Genomic DNA, 27,481 nt, shown 5'->3' with positions numbered 1-27,481 from the left:
TTAGGAAGGGATGCTGCAGGCAATATTTTTAGGAGGGAGACAGAAGGTTTTCGAAACAGGGGGTGAACGAGAGGTCAGAGTGAAGGGTCACACCAAGACAGCGAGCATAAGGAGATAAGGAGATTATTATTATTTATTGTTTTATATAGCGCCATCAAATTCTGTAGCGCTGTACAATGGGTAGACAGGACACTGACACATAACAAACTGACTTACAGAGACAACAGGTGAGGAGGGCCCTGCTCAAATGAGCTTACAATTTAGAGGCATCACAATAGCAGAATACACAATAAAACAGCACATTTGGTACTCAATTTATTTTTTATCTAACAATAACCAGAGCACTCTGTAAATATGTTCCAAAATATCACTGTATATGGACACATTGTATAATAAACACTGGTACTTATTGAGTGCTCTGGACTTTAACTCCTTAGTCTGCATAATGGCCCCACTCACAGCCATGACTAAGAAGGAGGCGGACTGTAAACATCGGTCTGAGGAAGCAGTTCAACCCTTCCACTTGCTCAAACGATCCTTTGCCCCCGCACAAGTTTCAACCCATCCAGATCTTTCCAAGGGTGGCAGTGCATGCCCCCTAGATTGAAGTGGGAGCAGTACAGTCCCAACGAGTGGAACTGCGCGCAAACCACCGTATTTGCTCGATTATAAGACAAGGTTTTTGTCAGAGCGAATTCTCTGACTACAAGACTAAAATCCAGCTCCCTGCAGCGCTGCGGGGGACCAGGATCCTCCTCACTGGCAGCCAGTGGATGACTCGTAAAACTTTTTTCCTATAGGGTAGTCCTATATTTAGGCTTTCTTTCCCCTAAATCAATATTCAAATTTTGGAGGGTCGTCTCATAACCAGGGTCGTCTTATAATCAAGAAAATACGATACATCCGTTTGTCTACTTTTCTAAGAAATTCACGTCTACAGAAACCAACTATGACATAGGTAATCGAGGATTGGGATTGGGAATAATTTTGGCACTTGAAAAATGTCAACATCTGTTAGAGGGGGTGATAAGCCCAATTACCATTTTGATCGATAACAAAAATTTGGAATATCTCATCAATGAGAAACCCTAGACAAGCTTGTTGGTCATTATTTCCTTCTATATTTGATTTCATTATATATATTGTCCAGGATTCAAGAACATAAAAGCTGATGCATTACCCAGGCAATTTATCACAGACTCCAACAAAAAGAACACTCAATAACCCATTATCCTTGCTTTGCAAATGACCACCTCAGTTACCACCTATGTCATCCCTGTTAGTTAACCTTGGGACTTTCAACCCCCCCTTACCCTGGATACCTTGTGGATTCTAGGAAAATCTGGAATACCTTCCCCTACCTGGTACACTGGAAGGGAAATGGAAGAAAGGTCATGGGTCCCTTCCAGTAAACTGCATTCCATGCTGACCATGTTGACCATGTTGTCACATTGTCTGGACCAGCTGCCTGACTGACTACATTGTGCCAACTAGACTCGTTACTTCCAGTGAAGGGAAATCTTCAGCATACCGAGACATTTTGGACAATGCTTTGCTTCCAACTTTGTGGGAATAGTTTGGGGAAGGCCCTTTTCTATGCTAGCATGACTATGCCCTAGAACACAAAGCAAGGTCCATAAAGACATGGTTGGATGGTGTGGAAAACTTGACTGGCCTGTACAGATCCTTGACCTCAACACCATCAAACATCTTTGGGATGAATTGGAATGGAACTTCCAGACAGACCTCACAGATACTTTACTGGATGAATGGAAAAAAAAATGTCCAAAATATTATGGAAAGCCTTCCCACAAGAGTGGAAGCTGTTATAGCTACAAAAGGGGGGGGAACAACTACATATTAATGTCGAAGTATTTAGAATGCAATGTCTTAAAAGTCCCTGTTGGTGTAATGATTAGGTGTCCCAACAGCTGTCGATATAGCTGTATTTAGCAGGAGCTGTGCTAAACACAATTGTTGCTGTCTGAATTTTTTTGAATAATGCAAGATTACTTACAAAATACTTCAAATATGCATTCATATTTCATAGGTCACATGGACACTAAACTGTCAGTTTAAAGTATGTTGATAACACAGCAAAATATTTTAACATGTAAACCTTTCCTGAGCAGCAATACAGAAGATACTGTAGATTTGTGGTTCGAAACATTCAGTTCAAAAATACTTAATTCTAATATAGTGGAAACTGATAAGCACAAAGTAAAAGTAAAATTGACTCTTACCCGCTTCCAAGTCCTTCCGGACAACGGTCACCTCCTCTCCCATCCCATCCAGCAAAGCTTTCATAGTGTTCAAATTCACTTTAGCTTGTTTCCCATCTGCAAGCTGCACTGTGATATCAACATCATCTTTGTTCAAAAACTTGTCTTCCAGCAGCTGACTGGCGTTTACTTCAAAGGCGACCATCTCACTGCCATCATAATAACCCCATTGAACCAGTAGCCCTGCCCGTTCTTTATTTGCTTCTTGAAGTCTCACATGCAAAATTTCCCTAAGACTTTCCTGTACTTTTAAATAAACTTCTGTAACATCTGTATTGCAGCCATTCAGGAAGATACATTTCTTCACCCTATCCAAAATCATTTGGACTCCAGGCTTTTCTCTGACTAATGAGAAGAGCTTTTGGATTTCCTCCAATGAAAATCTGTAAAGTAATGGTTCCTCTATTTTCTGCTCTTCATAGTTACGCTCAAATAATTCGTTCAGATACACCTCTACGGCAGACACATCTTCTATTCGGCTTCCAATGATGTTAAGCAAAACTTCAGGTTGATGGGGAAATGGGTGTTCAAAAATGTCAATATCATTTATGGCTTCAGTCTGTGGGGTAGGTTGTTTTTTTAAGCGTGATGCAAGTACAGCTGTAAGACACAAGACAGACTGTACATTTTAAGAGTAAATAGAAAATGTTGCAGTATTGCTTTGTTCTGATCATCTATTATTGCTCACATTACTAAATAGGCAGTATGGTTTAACATATCAGGACATACAATCAGCTGTTCCTTAGCAGGTATAAATAGATAAATACAACCTCAGATGAACAACACCACATAACATATTAGACTGTGTCATGATTTATTCAACAAAATGGAGAAGCCATGTGTGAAAAACTAAGTACACTTACATGTATGAAAAACCAAGTACGCTTACTGCTTCCATAAGAATTAAAATGTAAGTAGCTACTTGTACAACCTCAGATGAACACCACAACATGACATATATTCCAAACAATTTAAAGTCCATCATTCTTCGGTGAGAAAGATTATTCAAAAGTGGAAAACATTTAAAACAGTTGCCAATTTTTTCTGGGAAATTCACTACAAGGTCAGACCGTGCAATTCTCAAAGAAATTGCACAAAACCCAAGAGTTACATCTCAGACTCTACAGGCCTCAGTGAGCATGTTAAAGGTCAAAGTTCATGATAGTACAATTAGAACAAGTATGGTTTGTTTGGAAGGGTTGCCAGGAGAAAGCTTCTTCTCTCTAAAAAGAACATGGCAGCATAGCTTAGGTTTGCAAAGTTGCATCTGAACAAGCCACAAGACATCGGGAACATAGTCCTTTGGACAGATGAGGACAAAGTAGAGATGTTTAGCCATAATACACAGCGCCGCATTTAGCGAAAACCAACACATCAGCACAAACACCTCATACCAACTGTCAAGCACGGTGGTGGAGGGGTGATGATTTGGGCTTGGGAAACCTTGCAGTCATTGATTGACCATGAACCCATCTGCATACCAAAGTATTCTAGAGTCAAATGTGAGGCCATCTGTCCAATAGCTTGGCCAACATTGGGTCATCCCAAGCACACCAGCAAATCTACAAAAAAATTGGCTGAAAAAGAAAAAAGAGTCAAGGTATTGCAATGGCCCAGTCAAAGTCCAGAACTCAAACCAGGACCTTAAGAGAGATATGCATAAACAAATACCTGCAAACCTGAATGAACTGAAGCAACGTTGTAAAGAAGACCGGGCCAGAAGTTCATCCACAATGATAGGCTGAAAACAGATTACTTTTAGGTTATTGCTGCTAAAGGTGGTTGTACAAGATATTGAATGATAAGGGTTTTTTTGCACGTGGCTTCTCTATTTTGGCTTTATTTTTGTTGAATAAATCATGGCGTGGTGTAATATGTCATGTGTTGTTGTTCATCTGAGGTTGTATTTACCTAATTTTTTTAAAATTCTCTGCTATGGAACAGATTGTTATTGATTTGTATGTGATATGTAAAACAATAGACTTTCACGAGGTTGTACTTTCTTTTTCATATGAAGATATATATAGTGTGAAGTTATATGAAAACCGAGATGACACTCACCCTGTACATTCCAGGAATAGTCACAAACTGGTTTAAACCTTTCCTGAGCAGCAATACAGAAGATACTGTAGATATGTGGTTTGAAAGCAATAAGGCGCACACAGGACAGGACTGACAATTCGACATTCCGGGCAAGAGAAGAGATAACATCTATTGTGCATTTAGCCACAATCTGTGGATCTAATCCACATTCACCTGACAAGAAGAAAGAAATAATGAGAACATTGTTGAATGAACATCTGTAGATGACTGTGACATATAGGGAAGATATAGGGAAGGCATGATGGGTGTGCAAGGAAATGGGCATCTTAGGAGCAGCCAGCAAAACAGGAATTCACTGAAGCAATGAAAAAGTAAATGACAGTGTGCTCACTGGATGCAGGTAAAAGATCTTTTTTTTTTACTGCCATCCGGTGAGAGCGCTGTCTTATCCTTATTTTGCTTTTGGTCTGGTGTGGTCCCTAATAAAGTATGTGAATGTCCCTGTGAATCTGCCTGGTGTGTTTTATTACATGGCTGGTTTATAGAGTACCCTTTGACTCCCATTCCAAGATTGGACCGACATGGCTGTCCCCTGTAGCCGGAGGAAAACTCGGCCATGGACTATTAGGGTTGCATATTTCCCATTAAAAAGTGAAATCTCCTAGTTACTTCATTTTCATGTGTTCCTTAATTTCAAGAAATTGTTTTACTTTTTATTTTACCTTCCTCCATTTCAAGCCCCCTGTTTTTATTAGAAGAATAATTCTCTAATAAAAATTACCCTGATCAGCTTATTTAAATTGATCTACATCCCATGATGATAAAATATATAGGCATTTGCAGGGGCACAATACATTTTATTTAAAAGGGACATATTTAAAGTTCCTGAGAAATGCAACATCTTTGCAATATGCATTTGAAATAAATTCCAATTATTACAACATATATTCATAGGTTTTTCTACCTATCCACTAACTTGAGGCCATAGTAGATGCTCAAATCAGACCTATCACCAAAAAATGACATGGTATCTCTTTTTAAAGTTTGTCATTATACCCATAGGCATCAATGTTGCTAGTATATGCTTATGCAAGAAGCTGAGTTAGCTGAATGTTGAAGTACTCTGCGTCAGCATTAAGATGACCACATTTTATTTCTGCCATTCAGGGACACACTATGAACCGTACGAGATTAAACACAAAAGGTGTGTATATATTTCACATACACACTAACATATACTATTATATATTAATGATTAGGAACCATGGGATTATTGGGAACCATGTTGGATTTAATAAACACACTTATATTAAAATATGCATAAATCATTACAGACACGAGCAGGTTCAAAGCATTAACTTCTCTATTACTCCTCTATTACCAGACATTACACACAATCAGACAAAGTCAAACAGACAGACACAGTCACATATCCACAGTCAAACCCACATACCTGGTGCTGGCTGCAGCCTACACTGAGCTTGGTGTGAAGGAGGGACTCAGCCTATCAGGAGAGGCTTCTGAACTCACAGGCAATCAGGAAAATTAAGAAATCTCTCCTGATTGGCTGAGACCTCCTTCACTCAGACTTCTCATTACATACCGGATTGAGGCTGCTCGGGAGTCACTGTGGGACTGTCCCGGGCAATCCAGTACATGTGGTCACCCTAGCAGCATAAAGTATGCGGTCAGATACTCAAACATCTTCAAAAGCAGGACTTATTTTTTGGCGATAAAATGTACTGGACTGTTGAGGCAGCTTAGTTTGCAAAGTTTAAGTTTAGTTATTCTTCTTTACAAAGGAAACAACAACCTCAGTCCTGTGTGACGAGAGCAGCCCATACCTGTGCCAATAGCAGGAAGAGCCACAGAGCTCAATCCCATTTTGTCACTTTCAATCAATATGTCCTTTATAAATATCTTGATGTTTTCTATGTCCTTCTGGCAATCACAGTGGAAAATCCATTTGCACTTCAGTTTCCCAGCTGTCGTCATCACTGGTTTTTTACCACAGGCTTTGCCTAAAGAGGACAATTAAGGGGTCCAGTCATTAAAATAGCAGTTGGCAGGAGACTTTGCATTAGAGTTGTGTTTCAGCTGCCTTATTTCACTATACATTATGAAGGGCCAATGTATTTGGGATGGGCCCTCATAATGTATGTTAAAGTCAAACTCTCCTACCCAAATATTTTATAGATCAAACTTTTATCTTTAAATTAACATACAGAAGTTGTGACACGTTAGTGGAAGCATGTGTGCCACAAAAGGAGAACAAATGTGCCAAAAAACGAGAACAGGTGCCCCATGATCAGTATCAGCACACACGGCGGTCTTACCACCTAACCTCGCGGCCGCACCATGTGAACGTTGGGCCGGCAGACCAATGTTAACATAGTGCGGCCGCGAGGTGAGGTGGTAAGACCATGCTGCTGAGTGGCAGTGCCTCAGTGAGGCTCTTCGTCCCACCCCTTTCAAGATGTGACGCTCGAGGGGGCGGGGCTCACAGAAGAGTTCCTCGTGACGGGGAGAGGATCGTCACTTCGGAGGAGAGCGCGAAAAAACGAAAAGCCAAAATGTGAGTATTTTTAAAAAAGATAGTTAGGGATTTGAGGAAAGTGGACCTATATTTAAGGGAGAGGGGGGGGGGATTCCCTTGGGACATCATTAAAACTTAAATAATACAAAAGGGGGATGACTGGGTTTTGAAATTACAAAACCAATATAAACAGGTGTGTGTGGCTGGGGGTAATACACAGGGCAGTGGGGGCATCAATAGACAAAAGGGTGGATGGGCATCACATAAATTAATACTAAAGGGGGGCATCACATTAACCACTATAAAAGGGGTGGGGCATCAATACACAAGGGAGGAGGGCTGGCTGGGGGCAACACATAAATCAATGCACATGGGTGTGGTGGCATAAATGCACAAAATGGGGCAATACACAAGGTTGTGGGGCAGAACACATTAATCAATACTAAAGGGGGGCCTGGCTGGGGCATTAATACACAAGGGGCAAAAATATAAATACAATCACAAATACAAGGCATGTTCATGGCCACAAAAAGCCAAGTGAAAAACACTAATATTATATAGGAAATTTGGTGTGTCACATAAGAATATATTAAATTATCTGCATAACTTAAACATGACATTTGGTTCTAGTCTTAAATACGTGTAAATTTAAGATCTGTTATTTGTGTCATTGAAAATAAAACTTTGTTAGTCTAAAAAAAATAAAAATCCTGGCTCCGAATTAGAAACATCCCCCAATTTGCCTGAAAACAAATGGGCCAAAAATGAACCCGGGAAATGTGTCCTACTCCTTTCTGGCCCATTTGCACATGTATAACAATTTAATAAACCCACAAAGAGCAGTGGTGTTCAAACTTACCCTGAGCCTCCTTTACAATTTCTTTTCCACCTGCTGTAAATATGGCATGTGCCACAGCTGGGAAGATAAAACATTTAATTAAGACATCAGAGAAAAATGCAACAGAGGCCATATTCTGATGAAACCAATACCAGGGCCTAAGATTGTTATCTTGTTATTATAGCCTTAATCCATCTCCTATAATGATGTGCGGGTGTTCATCATGGTCATGTGACGGTGTTATTTTACCCTGTGCTACATCCATGGATGCTCTCTCTCAATGGAAGAAGGGATAAGTGGGTCCCCGCGCCATATGTTCAGTATGCGTGTATACGCAGCTGAGAATGATATGTTAGTTGCCAACATTTTAAAAACAATTACAGGGAAACTTTGCAGCACAGCTTTAAAATACTTACTTGAAAATTTACCACATCTAGTTCCCCAAAGCTCTGCCTACTCTTCTCAACCCAAATAAATTTAGCAGTTATTATGGTGCAGATTAACTCGCCAATTTCACAAACTGACTTGCCATTGCACCTCTAGGACTTGCCTCTGTACCCAGAGGACTTGACATATCACCCTAACTCCAATCTGTTGATTTCCTAACAATAATTTTCACACCTGCATGTCAAAAGGACCTTTACCTCATTGTTATTATTTTCTATAGCACCATCATATTCTGAAGCGACGTACAATGGGTAGCTATTATATACCAACTAGCATACTGTATAAGATAACAGAAACAACAGGTTGGAAGGTCCCTGCTCAAAAAAAGCTTACAATTTAGAGGGAGTTAGGGTGTATTACACAAGAGGTAAAAGTGCCACTGTTAGGGATGGACCAGCCACACTAGTATTGCAGGAGAGGGACTAGGGAAGGGGATCCCAGGAATATGGCAGGAAGGGCGTTATCAAACCAAAGAAAATTGCTACCACTGCCCCTATCACATAGTTATTTATTTCAATATAATGGTATTAATGCAATAATACATACATATCCAAGGAAACTTATCTTGGATGATGTCTAGTTTGGTTAAAAAAAACAAACAAGTGGCAACACTGTCACTGACAGATAATGGAAGAGCAATATCTTAAGCTTTCTAATGCAATCCATCCCACATTTATAAAACCTTGTAAATAAATGTTCTTTACACTGTTTGCTCCATTGATAAAAATTTGTAGAATTTACGATGACATCTGTGGATTCCGTCACAATATTCCCATAAACAACGTATACGGACAGGCGTCCAATTTCGAATTTCAGCTCTTCACTTAAAGATGGTGCTTGGAAAGGCTCTGCAGCAAGAAACAATGGATTAGTCTGACTATGCTTTGTTAGTTCTGGTTATGGCAAATGTAACCAAAAAATGTAATGGCATAGTGAATACACATGAAGCCCAGCTTAAAAATAAGATTGCCAAACTCTTTTTTGTACCCCGCCCATTAAAGGATAAATGACAATATAGAGCACCATGAACATGTGGGGTGGTCTGTGTAGATTTCTGGGGCTTTTTGGAGTCTAACACAGAGGGTTATAATTCTCTACTTGGATTATTACATACTTGGAATCTTTCATACGGACCATATATTTCACAGTGTTACAGGCAAGGAGGAGGACACAAAGTAACAAATGTCATTTTCACAAAGTTGTGTGTCTTATGGCCAAAATAATGTAACTGCGTACATTGATTTTGTTCTAATCTACAATATATAGATTAGCTGCTAGACAATTTTACTTGAAACAAAAACTGTAAAAAAAAAAAATAACTAACTATACTTCTGGTCACAAGCATTACAGATAGTAATAAACATCCAAAGTCTTCAAACAACTTAATAACTAGCATGTTTTTACATAATAATATTCAGTTTAAATATAAATAGTTTTAATTTAAATATTTACCTCCATCTCTGTTACATACAACAATTTGATCTCCTAAATCCATTTGTAACAGTGTATCTTTATATACCTAGTGAAAGATAGCACCATAAGACAATTAGCTTTATGACCATCACAGGACTAGCTACCACCAATATCAAAAGGGAGGTGAAGAAAAAGCAAGCACGAGGAGTATAAATATATAAATATAAAGTGAAACAAACTCAATAACAAGGGGTTACACATGCAGGGGGCAGCATTAGATATGATAATTATTTTATTTTTCAGGATATCCATATGTGAATAAAAGACACAATTCAGCATTTTGCCATAATACGTGTCACATTAAAGTTCCAACAGATTTGTGTGTTAAACTGTTGGTATGTGTCAAATGTGTCATCTTAGTACAGTAGACATCTTGTGAAGGCCTTCAGGGTCAGGGCATACAGACCAGGGTAACACACACCCGGGTGACCCGTGTAGGATAACTCCATTTGTTTACACTCGTCTATGATGAGCTTCTTGGTCATGTCCAATATATGAACTGTTAGACGCTATGTCATGCTCAGTGTACCAGAGGAGATGTTGGTGCAGGGTACGACACTGTCTCCATATAAAGAGAATGCCCCTCTTAGATTAGAATATCCCTCTAAGAGTTCTTAAAACCCAACTGGTTACCCCTTGGGTTGTGGCTTTTGAGTTCTGATGATCCTCCAAGACCAAGGACAAGCTAAGGGTGCACAAGCAGGATAGTCAAAAGAAGCAGTAGTCAGGAAGCTGGAGTTCAGGGTAATCAAGATATCAGAGCCGAGGTCAGAGAGCCAAAGAAACAGAATAGTCAAAGTCAAGCCTGGTCAAAACACAGGAACAAATAATAATGAGTATACTCTAGCATAGGTACAACCATTTGAGGCAATTATGGGGCAGGGAAAGAGAAAAGGTACCAAATTCAGAGGTCACTCTGTTCAGGACATATACCAGCGACCATCTTGTGTTTGTGGCTGTGCAAGAGGCCGCAGCCAGGCACTGTAGTGCGTGGTCACAGGAAAATGAGAGGAGTGGGAGGATCTATCGGACGGTATGGGACACAGGATGGTGATCTACCCTGATGGAGTGGCAGAGGGGCAGACCTTACAGTACAGGGGAAGTCATCCCCGGCAGCAGGTTATTGTGGTATACAGACTTTTCGTCGCTTTCACACCATATGTCGCCTGGCTCCATCTCAGAATCTGTGTGTTAGCTAGCACGTCTGCCAGTATTACCTCAAAGACCTCTGTTTTGCTGTAAAGGTTTCTGGGTGTTGTGGGGCTTGTTTGCTTTGCCCATTACCGCCACTTGAGTGTGTTTGTGTGTGATTTCTGCACCTTCTAGACGAGAGCTCCTTGTCACACGTTCAGCTTGGTTGACAGTTGTCACAAGGTTGGTAATTTTGATTGCATGGTACCTCCTAAGTTCAGTTACATGGTTACTTGTGCAAGTGATGGCAATGTATGTGTAATAGTTTTTGTGTATATGTGTGTCTCAGTGTATGTATATATTCCTCATGCATGTCACTGTGCATATGCTTTAGTGTATTGATGTCTGTATGCGTCCACATGTACATCACCATGCGGCAAGATGAGCCTTCTGCGTGACACAGGCATTCTATTGTTTACCACAAGACGGCATAATAAGAACTAAGCGTGGTTAGTGGGCTAACACAACAGAGCTAGCATATGTACATATAACTGATATGCATTTATCAGAAACACTGCAAATGTATGTAAAATCTAAAATTGTTCTGAAACAGAAAATATGATACTATGACGGGAGATCCTGTCTCAGTGACACAAAACTAAGACTTACAGAAAATAGCATCTGGTTGTCCTGAGGAATCACAATATGTATTTTCCTTAGGGGGGTGGTGGGTTCTTTAGTCACAAAGGATTTCACTTCTTCTCCAAGAATGGTGGCCGAGGTCATAGAGGGGAATTTCAAGGCTAGGCCAGGCCCAATAGGTGGCATAGCCAGTGAATCTGCCTTTCCCTTGCATTTCTCAAGGACACTGGAAATCCCCTTTCTTAAGTCCTTTTGAAAGAACAGCACAGTTTAGTATATAAAATATTAACCAACATCCTTGGAGGAACTATAGGCGGTTTCTGTATAAATAAAGTTGAAAATATGTTTCATGCACTCACTATACACTTTATTACTAGTTACATAAACAATATGTAAATAAGACTACATTTCATCATATAACCCCAGTTGTGGTTTTAAGCAGAATGACAGGAAAGGGAAAGACCAGGCCATTTCAGGGTATAATAAAGTACAGGTTGAGTATCCCTTATCTGAAAATCCCTTTTCCGAAATGTTTTTTCCAGGTAAAAGAAAATTCAGATAAGGTATAGTCATGACTGAAGGTGGTCAGGAAATGATGCACAACCTCTTTCGGGGTTCTCCCTCCTGTCCGCACAGTTGCTCAGGCTTCTCCTCACAGTCTCCCTGGACTCTGGGTTTGCAGGGAGAAGTCTGAACAACGGAGTGCACACAGGTAAGAAGACAGATCCATTATCCAAAAATATCCCTTATCCAGAATACTTCTGGTCACAAGCATTACAGATAATAATGCTCTAAATTCTAGTAGGAAGAGCAGGGAAATGTACATTTCTAATATTCTTCCTTGCACCACAAGATACAAAGAGTATGGGGGTGGATATCACCAAAGACCGAGTTCTTGTGGTTTCTGTCTGAATCAGCATTGATTCACATCTTAGAATACTTATTCACAAGGTAATATCTCACCTTAACAGAAGAGCCATCAGATCCATTCCATGGTGTGCAAGCAATAAAGATCACCATGTCACAGTTAATTCCATAGTTGTTTCCAGTGACATTCATCTGCAGAAGGCTTCCAGGGTTAAGGTATTTACAATTAGTACATAAATTGGAGAACAGGTTAGAAAAATGGGACCCCGCTTTTAATTCCAGATCTTTGGTTATATTCAAACAAGCAAGAGAAGGGTTGGTAGACAACAATGGTGCAATGAAGATATCAGCCTGAGGAAAAGACATAGTTTTTTCATGCAAATATACAACCGTTGGTTTGAGACTACAGTTCAGTTTTGTCCTCTTAGCACTAGAATATCCCTAACTTTACATGTTTTTTCTGCCTTTAAATAAAATTCCCAAATAATTTGTACTGCTTACCAATTTATTGCAAACCTTACACTGGCTTCTTAATGCATAGGGAATTTATTATATGACAATACTGTCATACAGCAACTCTGCCAAAGGACCATCTTCAGCACTTGTTCGAGATGGTTCATTGGTGGTAAACGCCCCAAAATTTCAGATTTAACGAAATTTTACTTTTAATGTAGAAATTCCACTTCACTTGATGTCACCAGTATGTATTGTCTGTTTCAAATTGCCTTCTAACTTTAATCATTTTTAATCATTTTTACATTTGGTAGTTCTTACCATTTAAAAATAACCATTATATAAAAAATGATATTTGGAAATATTTTGGGCACATCTGAATGGGCTAGTTTAGTTACCATTTTCCATGTCCCTTGTTGTTTTTCTTTGCTTTTTTTCTTGCATTTGAAATAAATTATATATATATATATATATATTATATATATCCAAACCTATATTTGTTTTAACCCTTTTAAATGGCAGAAGTCAGGGCACATTTTTCTACATGGAGACAGGGCCAGTTTTCATAGCTATAGTTAAATTTATACTAAAAATATATACACAGCTTACAATTGACACCAGGAAACCATTCTATTCACTCTAAGATAAAGTCAGCGCGATTAACACTAAACATATGCCTTTCTTCTATATGTCTCAAGCATGCAACAGACTTCATCTGAGTTTGAAGCAAGCTTGACTTGCGAAGACGGGGTAGCCCTGGCTCTTTAAAGCCAGCTGTCTCCTGATGACATACGTGCAGCCGACTGCTGTATATGCAGGGCCATATGCTACATATTTATGCTCAAATAGCTCACGGCCAGGCATATCCAGCAGGATGGCCAGTATGGGTTTATAAAACCATAAGTTTCTCTTACAAACAATGCATTATCCCTATTATACAATGCATTAAGTCTCATTGTTTTAAGCCATTTAGACAATTTAAACATCTTGACTAATATTTGTGTATTCATGTACAAAGATATTTTTTTTCATTTATGTATGTTGAATAACATGTTTAACTTATTCGCAATAATAAGTAATGCATTGTTTCACTTTTATAAGCAATTTAACAAAAACTGCTGAAATCAATAATCACTGTACCTTTTGCTCTTCAAGTTTTCCTTGTATTAGGATTAGTTGAACGGGAGATAGATGTTTGGTAGCACCTGCTATTGGTTGTTTATCAGTGTTCCTGTAGCTGGCGGCAGCTTCCCTTTGGTCTGATTGTTTGGAATTTGATGTATACGGATTTGTTTTATCAATATTCACTTTTTGATAGGTATCTTTTGCTTTACTTTTTGATGCACTCGCCATGATCTCGGTAACCTCAGGGATCTCCTCATCACAAATGACGGTGACTCTGCATTTATATTGCTTTGCTATGCGGTCTAATTCTTCATTTCCTTTATTTTTGAAATAATGCTTTGCTCCATGTTTTTTAATAGATAAATGCTTTTGGCACAGTTTCTCTAGCACCTGTTTTAGTACATCTTTTGACTTTGCCACATCTTCCTCGGATCCAATCAAAGTAATTGTCTGGTCTTGGTCCGAAGGAATTTCTACAGTAGCTGGGATTGGCCCAATTTGAAGGTTCTGAATGAAATAATCTAGATTTTCAGCTATTCCATTAATCCCCATATTAAATGTTTCCTTAGTTAAGGTATGTTGTCTCAGATAGTCTTCAATCCACTTAACATTTTCATCAACATCTTCTCTGAAACCCACCAAGGACAGCCATGTTTCATTTTGCAACGTGGTCACAATCTTTCTTTTGAGTTGCAAATCCTTCAAGAGATTCTTTAAAGTTTCTAAAATAATGCCCTGACCTTCTCTTATTTCAACCACAGACTCTTTAAGAACCTGACTCAGAACATGTTGCGCTCTGTCTAACATGGCACTAGAAGAAGCATACAAACACACACCTCTTGATGTATCAACAATTACCCTGCCTCCAGCTTCCCCGCCAAATATCTTTTTTGAAATGTCTTCCTTATGCCACAGGCTAAGAGCCATCGATGCATATGGTACATTTGTAACGCAGACCATTTTTACAGAATCCAGTTTATCCTTGATGATTGGACGTGCAGCTAGCACATGATCCATATCCCCCAAAAGCGTCACCTCTCGTTGGCCAGTACGGATTTCTAACGTTGGGAATAATGTGCACTTTAAATTTTCAATTTCATCTCTAATAGCCAGGTATTTAGAATCACTTTCCACAATGAGGGTAGAAGAGATGCGACTGCGCCTTCTGTTAAGCTGAACATTAGATGATATTGAGTCCTCAGCATCATCATCATCATCAGGGATGTACCCTCCACTGCCTGCTAGAGCTTTAAAAGAATATTACATTACATTATATATATTTTCGATATTCAACGTGCACAAATATTTTCTACATGATTTCTAGAAAACTTGGATCTGTGTCCAACTACGTGTAACTGCATGGGTTTTAAAGTATCTCGATTACCTTCATATCTGGGGTACTTTTTTCCCTGTAAAGTATAGAATGCATATTAAAATACTTACTAAGGTGGGTCTGCATGGTGCTTTAGTGTGTTCCTTTTAAAAGGAGTCAAGAGAATGCATGTACCAATGAATTACAGCACATGCACAACTGACTCTACATTAAAAATAAAAAGAATGGGGGGTAGCCTTTGTATCGTAAGGCTAGATTCCTTTGTGAGTGACAGGAGTTAAAAAGGTGAGTGTGGCTAATATATGATCATATATGTACAGTAAATGAATTAAACATTTAAACACTGTAGCTCTAGCTTCCTTGTCCATCCACTTTTCCCATCTCAACTGCATCCTAAGTAAATGTTTTATATATGTTTACTGCAATATCACAAGTTTTAATGCTGACATCAAATCCTCAGAAACTACACGTTAAAGTGTATGCTACTTACTGGGCATTTCATCTTCAATGGGTGTTGCCATCAGGTCCTGGAAAGCAAAAAAAGAGGTGGTTTTGGTAAATACAGAGTTAATAAAACTAAGGACCTTCATAAAATGACCCATCTAAAACCCAATCTTTTGGTGGAAATGAAGATTGCATGCTAATATCATACGCACAAATAGGCAATTTAACTCCCAGTGCACAAATCAACAAAGTTATTGCTAACTACAAAAAAAAATGAATACAGTTAGCTGTGTATATCATAATCACAGCCAAGTGTGAGGCGATACTAGATCTTAAAGAGCTACTTTCTGTTTGTGACATTTATATTATCATTTAGGTAACTAGCTAGGTAGGTTTTTGTTACTTAAATGCAGAAGAGCAGGACACTTACATTAGGTTTTGCATAGGCTTGTTTTATCTGCAACTATTAATGCCAGTTAAGGTTCAGAAAGATCACCGAATCGTGCCCCCGAAATCTAAAATCACCATTAATGAGGCACCTGTGTCGCAGGAGGGGCTGCTCAACTCAAAGTTTGGTCAGAACTTGCAAATATGCACAGCACAAAAAAATATACAAAGATAGAAGAGCGCACAAGTTAAAAGCATGGGGCACTTTGACATATATTGTGACGGAATCCACAATGTTTATGCTCTATACAATGTTTTTTGCACGGTATTCCCTGGGTAGGTGCTGAATTCAATCTAAGAATCTGATTTTTTTGTGCCTTTTATTCTTTTTAGGTTGTGCTCTGCTCTAGTTAAGTATAGTATAGCATCATATAAAAACCATGGAAGGAACTTACCTTTTCAGCGACACCTTCCAAGTACACTACCAAGGAAACCAATTCTCCATCCGACTGTATACTATGCTCTTTGTGACTCAGCACTCTCTCCATCACTACAAAAGGCAACAAATACACATCCGGTAAGCATAGGCAGCATGACATATAAAAAAACCCCTTATCTTGGATTAGTTAAATCTATAATGTTTTAACACAGAACAAAACTATGGACACTGCAGGCACCTCTTTTGTCATTTGTTCATCTGGACAAAGTGTTGGAGTGCTTTTTTTTTAATCTCAATCAAAGCAATGTTTCTAGCTTTTTTCATTACACAAGGCATATATAATATACATAATATATTTAAGTGTAAATCAATGTTTATTAGAGTTTTTCAAATATGTGGGATACAGAAAAGAAAAGTGAGGGGAACAAAAAAAACAAAACACGTGACATCCAAGTTAGTACATATCACCCCAACAATCGTCCTTCCAACGGTCGTCTGCATGGCGACAGAATACCAATGGGAGACCCTCGACAGACACATGGTATGGACAAAACACCAAAGAGAGGGAGCGGGGTGCTTCAAAGGCTACCGACTTCAGTTTCGTAGCAAAGGGCGTGAGAAAGCAGCAGAAGAGCGGCGCCGAGCGTAACACGCGACTTCAAAGGCTGCCGACTTCAGTTTCGTAGCAAAGGTAGTGAGAAGAGCGGCGCCGAGCGTAACACGCGACTAGAGGAGCGCAACTACTGTCGTAGAGGCGTCAGTACCGGAGCAGACTGGCAAGGGCAGTCCCGTCATGGGCACTCGGCCCACATAGCAGCAGAGAACGGGGTGGGGGGGTCGAAAGGACAAAGTCCAGAATGATGGGTGATCGAAGGCAGGCCACAGGGGAGGGGAATGGCACGTGGAAAGGAAAAAGAGGGAGAGACACAAGGGAAGGACACAAAAAAAGGGGGGGGTAGGGGGTGTGGACCAGGCCGCAACAGGGCGTTCGGGCAGTGGTTTGTAGTGCAGTAGCCAAAAGCTAATCCGCAGACGCCTGGGACAGAAGTGAACGGGCATGGGGGCCAGAGGCATAGGCCAGCCAGTGGTACCAGGTTTGTTGATATCTCTCAACCGCATTTGAAGCCGACAGGGCTAATTCCTCCAGTGTGCGTTTGTTGCCCACCCAGAGGAACCATTCCCTAAAGGGGGGGGGGATCACCCCATTGCAGAGGTATGAGGGCCTTAGCAGCCGTGACCAGGTGCCTAACAACCCTCCTTTTGTACCAGGAGAAGGAGAAAGTCATGTGCTGAAGGAGGTAGAACTCCGGGGTGAAGGGAAGGACCTTATCAGTGAGGGACTGTGCGCAGGCATGAACAGCGGACCAGAAGGGAGCAATACGGGGGTAGTGCCAACAGAGATGGAGGAGAGAGCCCGGGGACACCCCACACCTCCAGCACTCGTCCGTCGACCCAGGCTGGTAGCGCGACAACACCGAAGGGGGCCGGTACCAATGAGCTAGCAGTTTATAAGACATCTCCTGGTCTTTAGCGCTGAGGGAGCAGCGATGCGTTAAGATACATATCTTGCGCCACTGTTCCTCAGTAAGGATAACCTGCAGCGCCGTCTCCCACTTCTCCATGAACGCAGGGGGTGTAGGGGCCAGGGCGGACAGGAGAAGGCTGTACAGCTTGGAGATACCATGAGACAGAGGGGCATACATCACACATAGGGACTCAAAAGGGGAGAGGTCACGCAACACGTTATGTTTCTGCGCTAAATAGCAGTAAATGTTTCACAGTTGCAGGTAGCGAAGCCTATCCATCAGAGAGGGCGTCCCCAGTCCGACCAGGTGCTCCAAGGGCTTGAGCCCCGTAGGGGTTACAAAGGAGCGGAATCTCGGGGCTTCCCCCGGAGTCACAGGGGGAAAAATATCGGCTCCCAACCCAGGCGGAAAGTGGGGAAGGGACAGAGAAAAGCCGCGTGGTGCGGAGCAGGGAGTGCCAAACCCGTAGCCTAGCCCGCAGAAAGGTAAGACGGCGTGCCCGTAGCCTTGCCTGCAGAAAGGCAAGACGACGTGCCGCAGCCACAACTAGCCAAGGGAAGGAAGAGAACGGGAGGCCCAGCGGCGCGCTCTCGACTCCCACCCACTGCTTGTGGGCCAAAGAGCGGGTCCACTCCACGATGCGCAACAGATGACAGGCACGGTAATATGTTCGCAGGCAGGGCGAGGCCACCCCTAGATTTGGGGAGGATCAGCGTGACCAAGGGCCCCACAGGAAGCGGAGGAAGGCGGAACGGACAGATGAAAAGAAAGAGGGTGGGATGAAGATCGGCAAGGTTTGGTACAGGTATAGAAGGCGAGGCATGTCATCTTGATGGTATTAACCTTACCCAACCAGGAGACCGTAAGTCTCGACCACTTGAGTAGGTCAGATTGAATCGATGTCGGGGGGGTAAAGGCTAAAGAGGCGGGAGAAGTCAACCGTCAGCCAGACACCCAGGTATTTCAGTTTGAAAGGGCACGATGTAAAAGAGAAGGAAGCAGCCAGTGGGTCCCTGTCCGCTGGGGGTAAGTTGACATTGAGAATCTCCGACTTAGGCATGTTTATTTTAAAATTAGAAAGTTTCCCGTAGTCGGAAATCTCCTGCAGGACGACCGGCAAGGACAAACAAGGCCGGGTACATAATATATTTAAATAGTGAGACTAAGTATGGGAGTAGAATACATGGTTTTAAAGGGACACTCTAGCCATCACAATGAAAATGATAGCTGAGAGGTTCTTTAAATGTACATGGTCTCCCTTTTGCAAATGAATGGGGGATTCTGCAGAAACCATCATTAGTGTCTCTCTTGTTCAATGGCATTAGAGTAGCCTTTTATATTATTCCAGTCTTGTTATTTAACCTTCAGTCCCAGGGGTTTCGGTGCCTAATTTTTACGGTATGTCAGGTCAGCGATTATTCCCTTTCCTGCGGGAAACTATACCCATGTAAACTATATATATTGTTTTTTCAATGAGAGAGAGGGCTTTCTTTTGATAAAATAGTTAGACAATTAGCTGAAAATTTAGGATTTGAAATTTAGTAAGCACTAGTGAAAATTAGAGAAAAAAAAATAAAAAATATATATATATATTTTCCCCTCTGAATCCTCATAAAATTAGGTAAAGTGACAGAAAATCCTCCTCCAAGTGTCCTGATTTCAGAAATACCTAATTTATATAGAATTTCCATACTTTCCCAGCACTTGTAGGGAACATACTATAAGGTGTACATTAGGTATGATTGCAACTCTAATTTTAAACAAATAAACAATACCCACAAAAGTATATATTTCTGTAAAGCAGACAACCCAGACTATCCCATCAGGGGTAATTGGGCACTCTTCACGCAGCTATTTGACCACCAATCACTGTCAAAGATGGCCGCAGAAATTATTTCCTGCGCTTTTTTCCCCACCAACACTTCTGTGTCGCTTAGATTTTTTGCACAGGGTATGCATTATGGCAGAGAAACCCAGCCAAAAATGTTTAGCTGCATCTCCTGATTACAGAAATACCCCACATCCTTAGTTTTTTTTCTTTCTAGAAGGCCATATACATCCCTTACATATAGTACCCTATAGGGTAGTATTTTTTATACTTATGGCTTAACGGGTTTGGGGGTTGTGAACGGGGGCAGGAGGGTTATACCTTTTAGATGTGGTGTTAGGGCAATGGCATGTAAGGGTTTTTTCATTTTTTTTTTATTACACTTATCAGTGCAGTATGGTTAGATGTCCTCTTAGGGACCTCTTGAACATGTTATTAATGCCAGTGATGTCACAATGACATCACTTAGCTCATTTTGTTTTTTTATTTTATTTTATTTATTGTATTATTTTCTTTTGATTCGTTTTTCAGGATGTGAAAAGAGTAAGAAACATGGTTTCTCAATCTCCTCCCTGTGATCCCCCTGCACCGATCACACTGTGATCTCCATGTAAGTCCCCATAGACTTGCATAGAGATCACATTGTCTGATCAGTGCCTCATTGGAGCGTTCGGATATCCCAACAGGGGATATCCTGTCCTCCGATGACCTTGCGGGTGATGTCAGCAGATCGGGCATTCCCTTCCAGATCGAGCATTTAAAACTAACAGTTTTCTGGCGCTTGGTGGGAGTCCAGGCTGTCGATCTCCCGTGTAGCAGCAGGGATGTGTCCCTGCCGCTGCAAGAAGGTCAGGATGTACCGGTACGTCCATAAGGGGACTGAAGGGGTTAAATGAATATGTCCTGGCAGCATCAAAAGAGAAAATATGTGATCTCAAAAGAAAACTAACAAGTGCATTTCCAAAAACAGGCACAAGATGGCATAAGTTTTCCAATGGTTTATTTTATTATTATTTTATTGTTTTCTATGGCGCCGTCAATTTCCATAGCGCTGTAAAATGGGTAGGCAGGACATAACAAGTAGCGTGTAATATAACAAATTGAGTAACAGAGACAACAGGGCCTTGCTCAAACGAGCTTACAATCTAGAGGGATTTAGGGAGTATTACACAATAGGTAAAGGGTAAAAGTGCCAGTTTAAGGGATGGACCAAGCACACTAGTACAAGTATTGCAGGAGAGGGACTAGGAAAAGTGAGCTAAAAGAATATGGGAGGGCGTTAATGTGCTATGTTATAAGCGTCCTTAAAGAAGTGGGTCTTGAGGGATTTTTTTTTATAGGAATAAAGGCAGGGAGAAAGACAGATAGGCTGGGGGAGAGCATTCCAGAGGATAGGGGCAGCACTTGAGAAATCTTGTAAGCATGCATGAGAGCTAGAAATCAGAGGAGAGAATAGAAGGAGATCATTGGATGAGCGGAGAGACCAGTTAGGAGTGTATTTAGAGATGAGTTCCCAATGTTTTTTTACTTTTTTTCTGTTTTTGTTTAAGTTATTTGACAATAAGTACAAGTAGTATTTTGTTATTTCAAAACCATTTTTTTATGTTTCAGTAAACTTAATGCAGCAATGATCTCCTAACGCTCCCCACAGAGCTTTATAGATCAGGTGATATAATTTCAAATAAATATCCAATAATTATCACCTTGATGCTTATTAGTACATGAATAATGAAGAAATGTAATAATATTAACAAATAAAAAAAATAAAAAGGTAGAAAGGCAATGTAACTGGGCAGCAGTAAATACAAGCAGGATTTAACCCTTTAAGGACCAGGCTGCTTTTTTTTTTTTATATATACCCTTTGTGACCAAGGCTGTTTTAACACTTTTGAGGTGCTTGTGTTTAGCTGTAATTTTTAGCTTGTGTCCTGCACCCACACAGGGCACCAAACAGCACGTTTCTCTAGGGTATTAAAGCCACAGTCTCAGTGAGGTAACCAACCACAATTTATTTGTAATCCACATACTCAGATTTTAACAGGATTATACGGAACACAATTTCCCTATAAACAAAAGCCTAGCTCGTCTGAGCACTTACTAACATAGAAGTCCCTCACTACTCAGGGTCTAAACTAAACAGAACTTAATCTCACCAACCTTTTTGATGGTCTCTTTTGTGCAAACAAAACTCACTCTCTTCTCTGTCCAACAGGTAAAGCTTTATCGCAGTCAGTGCCGCTAATTACTTGCAGCTGACCAGTGCATTAGAGTCAGCCTAAACTCCTGGCCTGGATCCTGTGTCAGTCCATGTGTATGTAAACTGCGGGGTGGAGCACCAGCCCGCCCTACTCTCAGTATGCTCTACCCCAGGGGCCCATATAGAAACATATTATAATCTGGTGCAACGCACACTCCCCCTGGGGCTATATAATCATACAAAACCCTGTAAAATCGAGGGGGAATGTAGACGCCATCCACAACAACACCCTGCACCTTGTTACAGTACCCATACAAGTTATATATTGGGGTTTTTACAGAACAAGGGCTTTCTTCAGATACTATTTTTTTGATCATATCATCTAATGTCCTAAATTAAAAAAAACCCACTTTTATTTGAAGATTCTTTTACTCCTGAGTTTAAAAATACCCAATGTTTTTTTTTTTACTTTTTTCTGCAAGTTATTTGACAATAAGAACAAGTAGTATTTTGTTATTTCAAAACCATTTTTTCCAAATCTGGTCATTCTGCCCCATGTGCTATTTCAGGTATCTTTGAAGCCAGCCAATACAATGAATTTATCACTCCTAGTGTATGTCACTGTCAAACAACACCCCAATATGTGTTCAGCAACATCTCTTAAGTACAGTGATACCACCCATGTAGGTCAGTCTGTGCCAATGCCTTATCTTTGAGCCTGCCCACTCCAATTTACCCATTACCCAAAAAACCAAACCAAACCATTCAATACCCCTGGGTATTTAAAATGTAAGGATTTTAACTCTTTCCATGTCAGGATTTTTGGCAAGATGCAGCGCTAATTTTACCACTTTCTCATAGTAAACTATTTTTTTACATTTTGCTGGAACTGGATGGTTCTACTGCACAGCATAAATATTTTTAAATGTTACCACATTTTTATTTTTTTAGCTATTTTTATTTTTTTTATAAATTTTTTTAATATTTTACTAATCACATTGTGATTAGAAAGCTGGGCTACATTGACTTGCATGGTTGAATGCAGTACCTGTATTTAACCTGCAAGAGGAGCCAGAGTTCTCAGGATGCCGCCATCTTGCAAAGAGTAGCAAAAGATCGTAGATCACTTTCTAAGCTTACTTAATGCCATAACATGCCAAGCACGTAATTGGTCGTTAACGGGTTAAGAGAATATTATTAGCAAAAGGTGTTTGTTTATGCCATTTTGTGATTTACTAATCAAAAGTCATCTAGAGAATTATGTGCTGTGCTGGAGAACCACTTTAAAAAGCTTCTGCTGATCACTTCCCTGCTGTGCTGATGAACCCCCATGTTCAGAAGGTTTCGATATTTTGGAGAAGTCCAGAGTACAACTACCAATTTCGTTTAATGGACATAAGAAAAAAGATAAAATTAAAGACTAATGACTCACACAGTATACCCAACCATAACATTATGACCACTGGCAGGTGAAGGACACTAGCGGGAGTAAAAGTGAGATCGGTAACTTCCACATGTTTTATAATCCGAATAATAACCTCCCAGAAGGGCCTCACCAAGGGACACTCCCACCACAGATGGTGGTAAGTCCCCTCAGGGGAACCACACCTCCAACAATCAGGTGGAACCTGCGGCAAAAAGCGGTGGAGCACCGCTGGGACCCTGTACCAACGTGTCAGCAATTTGTAGGCGGACTCCTGTACCCTACTGGAGGTAGAGCAGCAATGGGTCAAAGCAATAGCCTTATCCCATTCAGCCGCCTCCATCGTCAAGCCCAGGTCGCCCTCCCAGAGACTTAAATAATATGGCTTAGTGGAGGTTTGAGCATCTATAAAGATTTTATACAGCCGGGACAGGAGATGAGAGGAGCTGGCGGAATCGTCACAGGTGAGTTCAAACGGCGTCAGAGGCCTGTCCATCGAGCAAAGCGGGGCGACAGAAGAAACAAAATGCTTAAGCTGGTGGTAGAGGAACTGAAGTCGAAAGGTCGGACGCACTTCTCGTAGGAGGTCCGTAAGAGGGAGAAAGTGCCCCCCCCCCGGAATAGCCTAGAAACCCGAAGGACTCTGTCGCCCGGTAAAAGAAACAGGCGAGTAACCGCACCAGTCATGTCAGCTGGGAAGGCCGGGTTAAAGGACAGCGGTAGGAGAGGACTAGGAAAGGTAGTGAGATTGTATTTACGCTGCGCTCGTTTCAGAACCGTGAGGGTGGGTCCTATGGTGGGATGCGGACGCACAAGAGGGACCCAAAACTTATCCGCCACCCAAGGCACGACCGAGATGGGAATATCAAAGAAAGAGGCCTCCAGCTGTACCCAGAGCGCAGGGGAACAAAAGGTTGAGCTCATAAAAGATAAAAAAAAATATGTAAACAAAGCCCCTAAGTGAGGTATATTTTAAAAGAAAGAAACAAAATGAGACAAGGGCTACACATACACATTACTTTTAATTTGTCGGGTGAGCTGGAAGTGGAAAAAAAAACAATTTTTAGCTTTTAGTTTTACTTTCTTTTACTTTGAGGGGAATCCCAGATATCACGTTCACCGCCCAAGCAGGAAGTGTAAAGTATTTCTGCAGTTCAGTTAAGTACAATGTTTATTAGGTCTGTGCTGCTGGAGAAGAGGGTAAAGGTTATACAATTTGTTCATGGTAAACAACAGTTACAACAAAGAATACTTGCAGCACAGGCAATGAGATTTTATATTTAAGTAGGAACATACTGCACCACCTAAGAAAACTGACAACAATAAAATCAGAAATCATTTTGTCAGGGACACAGTTGCCAGTTGGATTTTAATTTTGGCAACTGCTTACATAAAACACCAGAGATTGTGTTATACCAAAGAAAGCATACTTAATGATCACATTGATGACCTAATTTTTATAGCATTTATTATAACCTGCTCATTTAGAGTGAGACTACTTCTTTTAAATCGCATTATACATCACACAAGTTTTAAATTAAGTTTTAAACTTTACATGTTGCTCAACCAGAGCCCCATCCTGTATTGTGACTTGCTGGTCCCTCAGCAACAAGTATAGGCAGTGTTGGTTGCATATGCTACTTCCCTTAAAGGAGCCAGATATTTCCTTTTGACACTTTTTTCAAAACCCTCAACTGTTGCATTAGATTTGCCTTCCTTAATAACAGTTAACAGTTTACTGGGAATCATTTTTGGACTATACTTTGGTACCTTACTCTGACTGCTTATACCACATTCCGAGCTGGCCTGATTCTGCTACTGAGAACAGCCGGAAGCTGTTACGGGCGATCGGACAGCAGAAAGCCGGCTTCTGCTGTCAGTGGGGAGTCCAGGCTGTCAAACGACAGCCTGGTCTCCCGTGCAGCGGCAGGGATGTGTCCCTGACGCTGCACGAAGGGCTGGACGTACCGGGACGTCCATAGGGGTTTCTTTGTGGGCGTTTTTTGGACGTCCCGGTATGTCTATAGGGGATTGAAGGGGTTAAAAGGAACTAGAGATGCTCAGTCAAAATGTAGGTTTTATTAGTTATGAGGTTATGCTACAAAATGAAACTATAAACATACTCTTACCTTTTTGTTCTTGGAAGCTCACTTTGAACAGTTTAGAAGAAAGCATAGACACTTTATTTTCTCCTCCTCTGGATTTTCTTTGCAGGGAAAAGTACCGCTGTAGATGTGAAGTTTGATTATCGCTCAGCTCCTTAGAGCATCTAACATTTAGAGAATAAGGATATTCCTCCATGTTGTGTCTGCTACACAGACAATTCCCGGAAATAATATGAAAATGAAACTAAATGGATTTGGAGCATTCTTCATTGTGAGATGGAAACTGAAAGTGAGTGAAATGAAATACCAGGAATTAGCATTGTTTAACTCTTTGAGTGCCAGATTCCAAAAATAAATCGATAATAGTAGTCAGACTAGTAGTCAGATAATATTATCGATTTATTTGTGATCAGCAAATTTGTCTCCTGAGGTAGCAGGACAGCACCTGGGGAAACACATAGAGAGGCTGATCATTTTATCTTCATCCATTCATATCATCACTTACCAGTGGATTCCTCGTGGATTGCCTTTGCTTTTATGCTGTTGCAGCTCACTTTGTGGGCCACCACGTCTTGTAAGTTGCTCCAATAAATAGGGGACACACTTTTTTTAATTGCTATACCATGGCTGCATTTTAGATTGTCCTGGATACCATCCTTTTACCCTGCGCTTCCCTACTTGTATCCATTACTCTGTATCCCATCACACCCTACAGTTAGTGCTTAGTTGTCTGATGCAAGTGGTATAATAACCATGGTCGCAACTACAACAGCTTTTCTACGCACGCACTGGCCCGCAAGCTTACCTCACAGAAGCCCGCTCATTTATCTAACTATGGTATCAAAAGAAAGCCCCCTCTCTCCTTGAAAAAACAATATATAGTTTACATGGGTACACTATTCTTATTGTTCTTACTGTGAAGAACCCTTTCCTATGCTGATGCTGAAATCTCTTTAAGTGTGTGTCTGTGTGTAAGTGTGTCTGGCTGTGTGCCTAAGTGTGTCTGTGTTTTAATTTATTCATTTAAAAATGGAGATTTTATTTATTTTTATATAGATATATTTGTATAGACACTAGTGATGGGAAGTTCGGATCATTAAAGTGAATCGGATCATTTCGACTCGTTCACTGAAATGATCCGATTCATGATCCGAATCTTCGGATCACTCAGTGTGACTCACAGGAGTTACTGTTTTCCAGTAACTCCGTGCAGGCACACTAACGATTGGGCCCGCCCCTTTCATTACTCAATGAATCCTCCCCCCTTCCTACTCCAGTGATGTCAATGAAGGCAGAGAGTCGTTCAAAGATTCGGATCTTACAGGGATCCGAATCTTACAGTGATCCGGATCTTTGAACGACTCTCTGCCTTCATTGGGATTCGAATCAGTCAGATAATATTACCATACTGTTATAAATAATACATTAATAATCACTGCCCCCAGGATTTACATTCCCCTTTACCTGCAACTGCACCTTAAGCTAACTGTATTAAATTAATTAAATTAACCCTCACCATTAAATTAACCCTAAACACCCCATCAACCATGACTGCCCCAAAAATTAACCCTTAACACCCCATTAAGCATAACTGCCCCCAAATTAACCCTAAACACCCCATTAAGCATAACTGTCCCCAAATTAACCCTAAACACCCCATTAAGCATAACTGCCCCCAAATTAACCCTAAACACCTCATTAAGCATAACTGCCCCTAAATTAACACGAAAGACCCCATTAAGCATAACTGCCCCTAAATTAACCCTAAACATCCCGTTAAGCATAACTTCCCCCAAATTAACCCTAAACACCCCATTAACCACAACTGCCCCTAAATTAACCCTAAACACCCCATTAACCATAACTGCCCCTAAATTAACACTAAAGACCCCATCAACCATACCAATTTATTAGGTAATTTATCTGGAGTACACGCAATTAATTTAGGGGCAGTTATGGATA

The 27,481-nt window shown here is 40.7% G+C and overlaps 1 protein-coding gene across 1 annotated transcript in view; it reads right to left on the bottom strand.

The window, feature by feature from the left end:
* Window positions 1–25,740, bottom strand: part of LOC128492872 (protein mono-ADP-ribosyltransferase PARP14-like) — a 31,319-nt gene extending 5,579 nt beyond the window's left edge. The window contains exons 1-12 of the mRNA XM_053465613.1: window positions 25,544–25,740; window positions 16,457–16,551; window positions 15,661–15,697; window positions 13,853–15,084; window positions 12,356–12,610; window positions 11,420–11,641; window positions 9,599–9,665; window positions 8,851–8,994; window positions 7,721–7,777; window positions 6,170–6,346; window positions 4,344–4,538; window positions 2,244–2,882 (exon numbers count right to left, since the gene is read on the bottom strand). Of these exons, the coding sequence (XP_053321588.1) occupies window positions 2,244–2,882; window positions 4,344–4,538; window positions 6,170–6,346; window positions 7,721–7,777; window positions 8,851–8,994; window positions 9,599–9,665; window positions 11,420–11,641; window positions 12,356–12,610; window positions 13,853–15,084; window positions 15,661–15,697; window positions 16,457–16,551; window positions 25,544–25,715 (3,292 nt within the window). The 5' untranslated portion in view covers window positions 25,716–25,740. The remainder of the gene's footprint in view (window positions 1–2,243; window positions 2,883–4,343; window positions 4,539–6,169; window positions 6,347–7,720; window positions 7,778–8,850; window positions 8,995–9,598; window positions 9,666–11,419; window positions 11,642–12,355; window positions 12,611–13,852; window positions 15,085–15,660; window positions 15,698–16,456; window positions 16,552–25,543) is intronic.
* Window positions 25,741–27,481: the final 1,741 nt, after the last annotated feature.

This window comes from Spea bombifrons, chromosome 1 (assembly GCF_027358695.1).
Source record: "Spea bombifrons isolate aSpeBom1 chromosome 1, aSpeBom1.2.pri, whole genome shotgun sequence".
NCBI classification, from domain to species: Eukaryota; Metazoa; Chordata; class Amphibia; order Anura; family Pelobatidae; genus Spea; species Spea bombifrons.
Note: the sequence above shows the minus strand (reverse complement) of the source record. Positions and strands in the feature narration are given on the sequence as shown.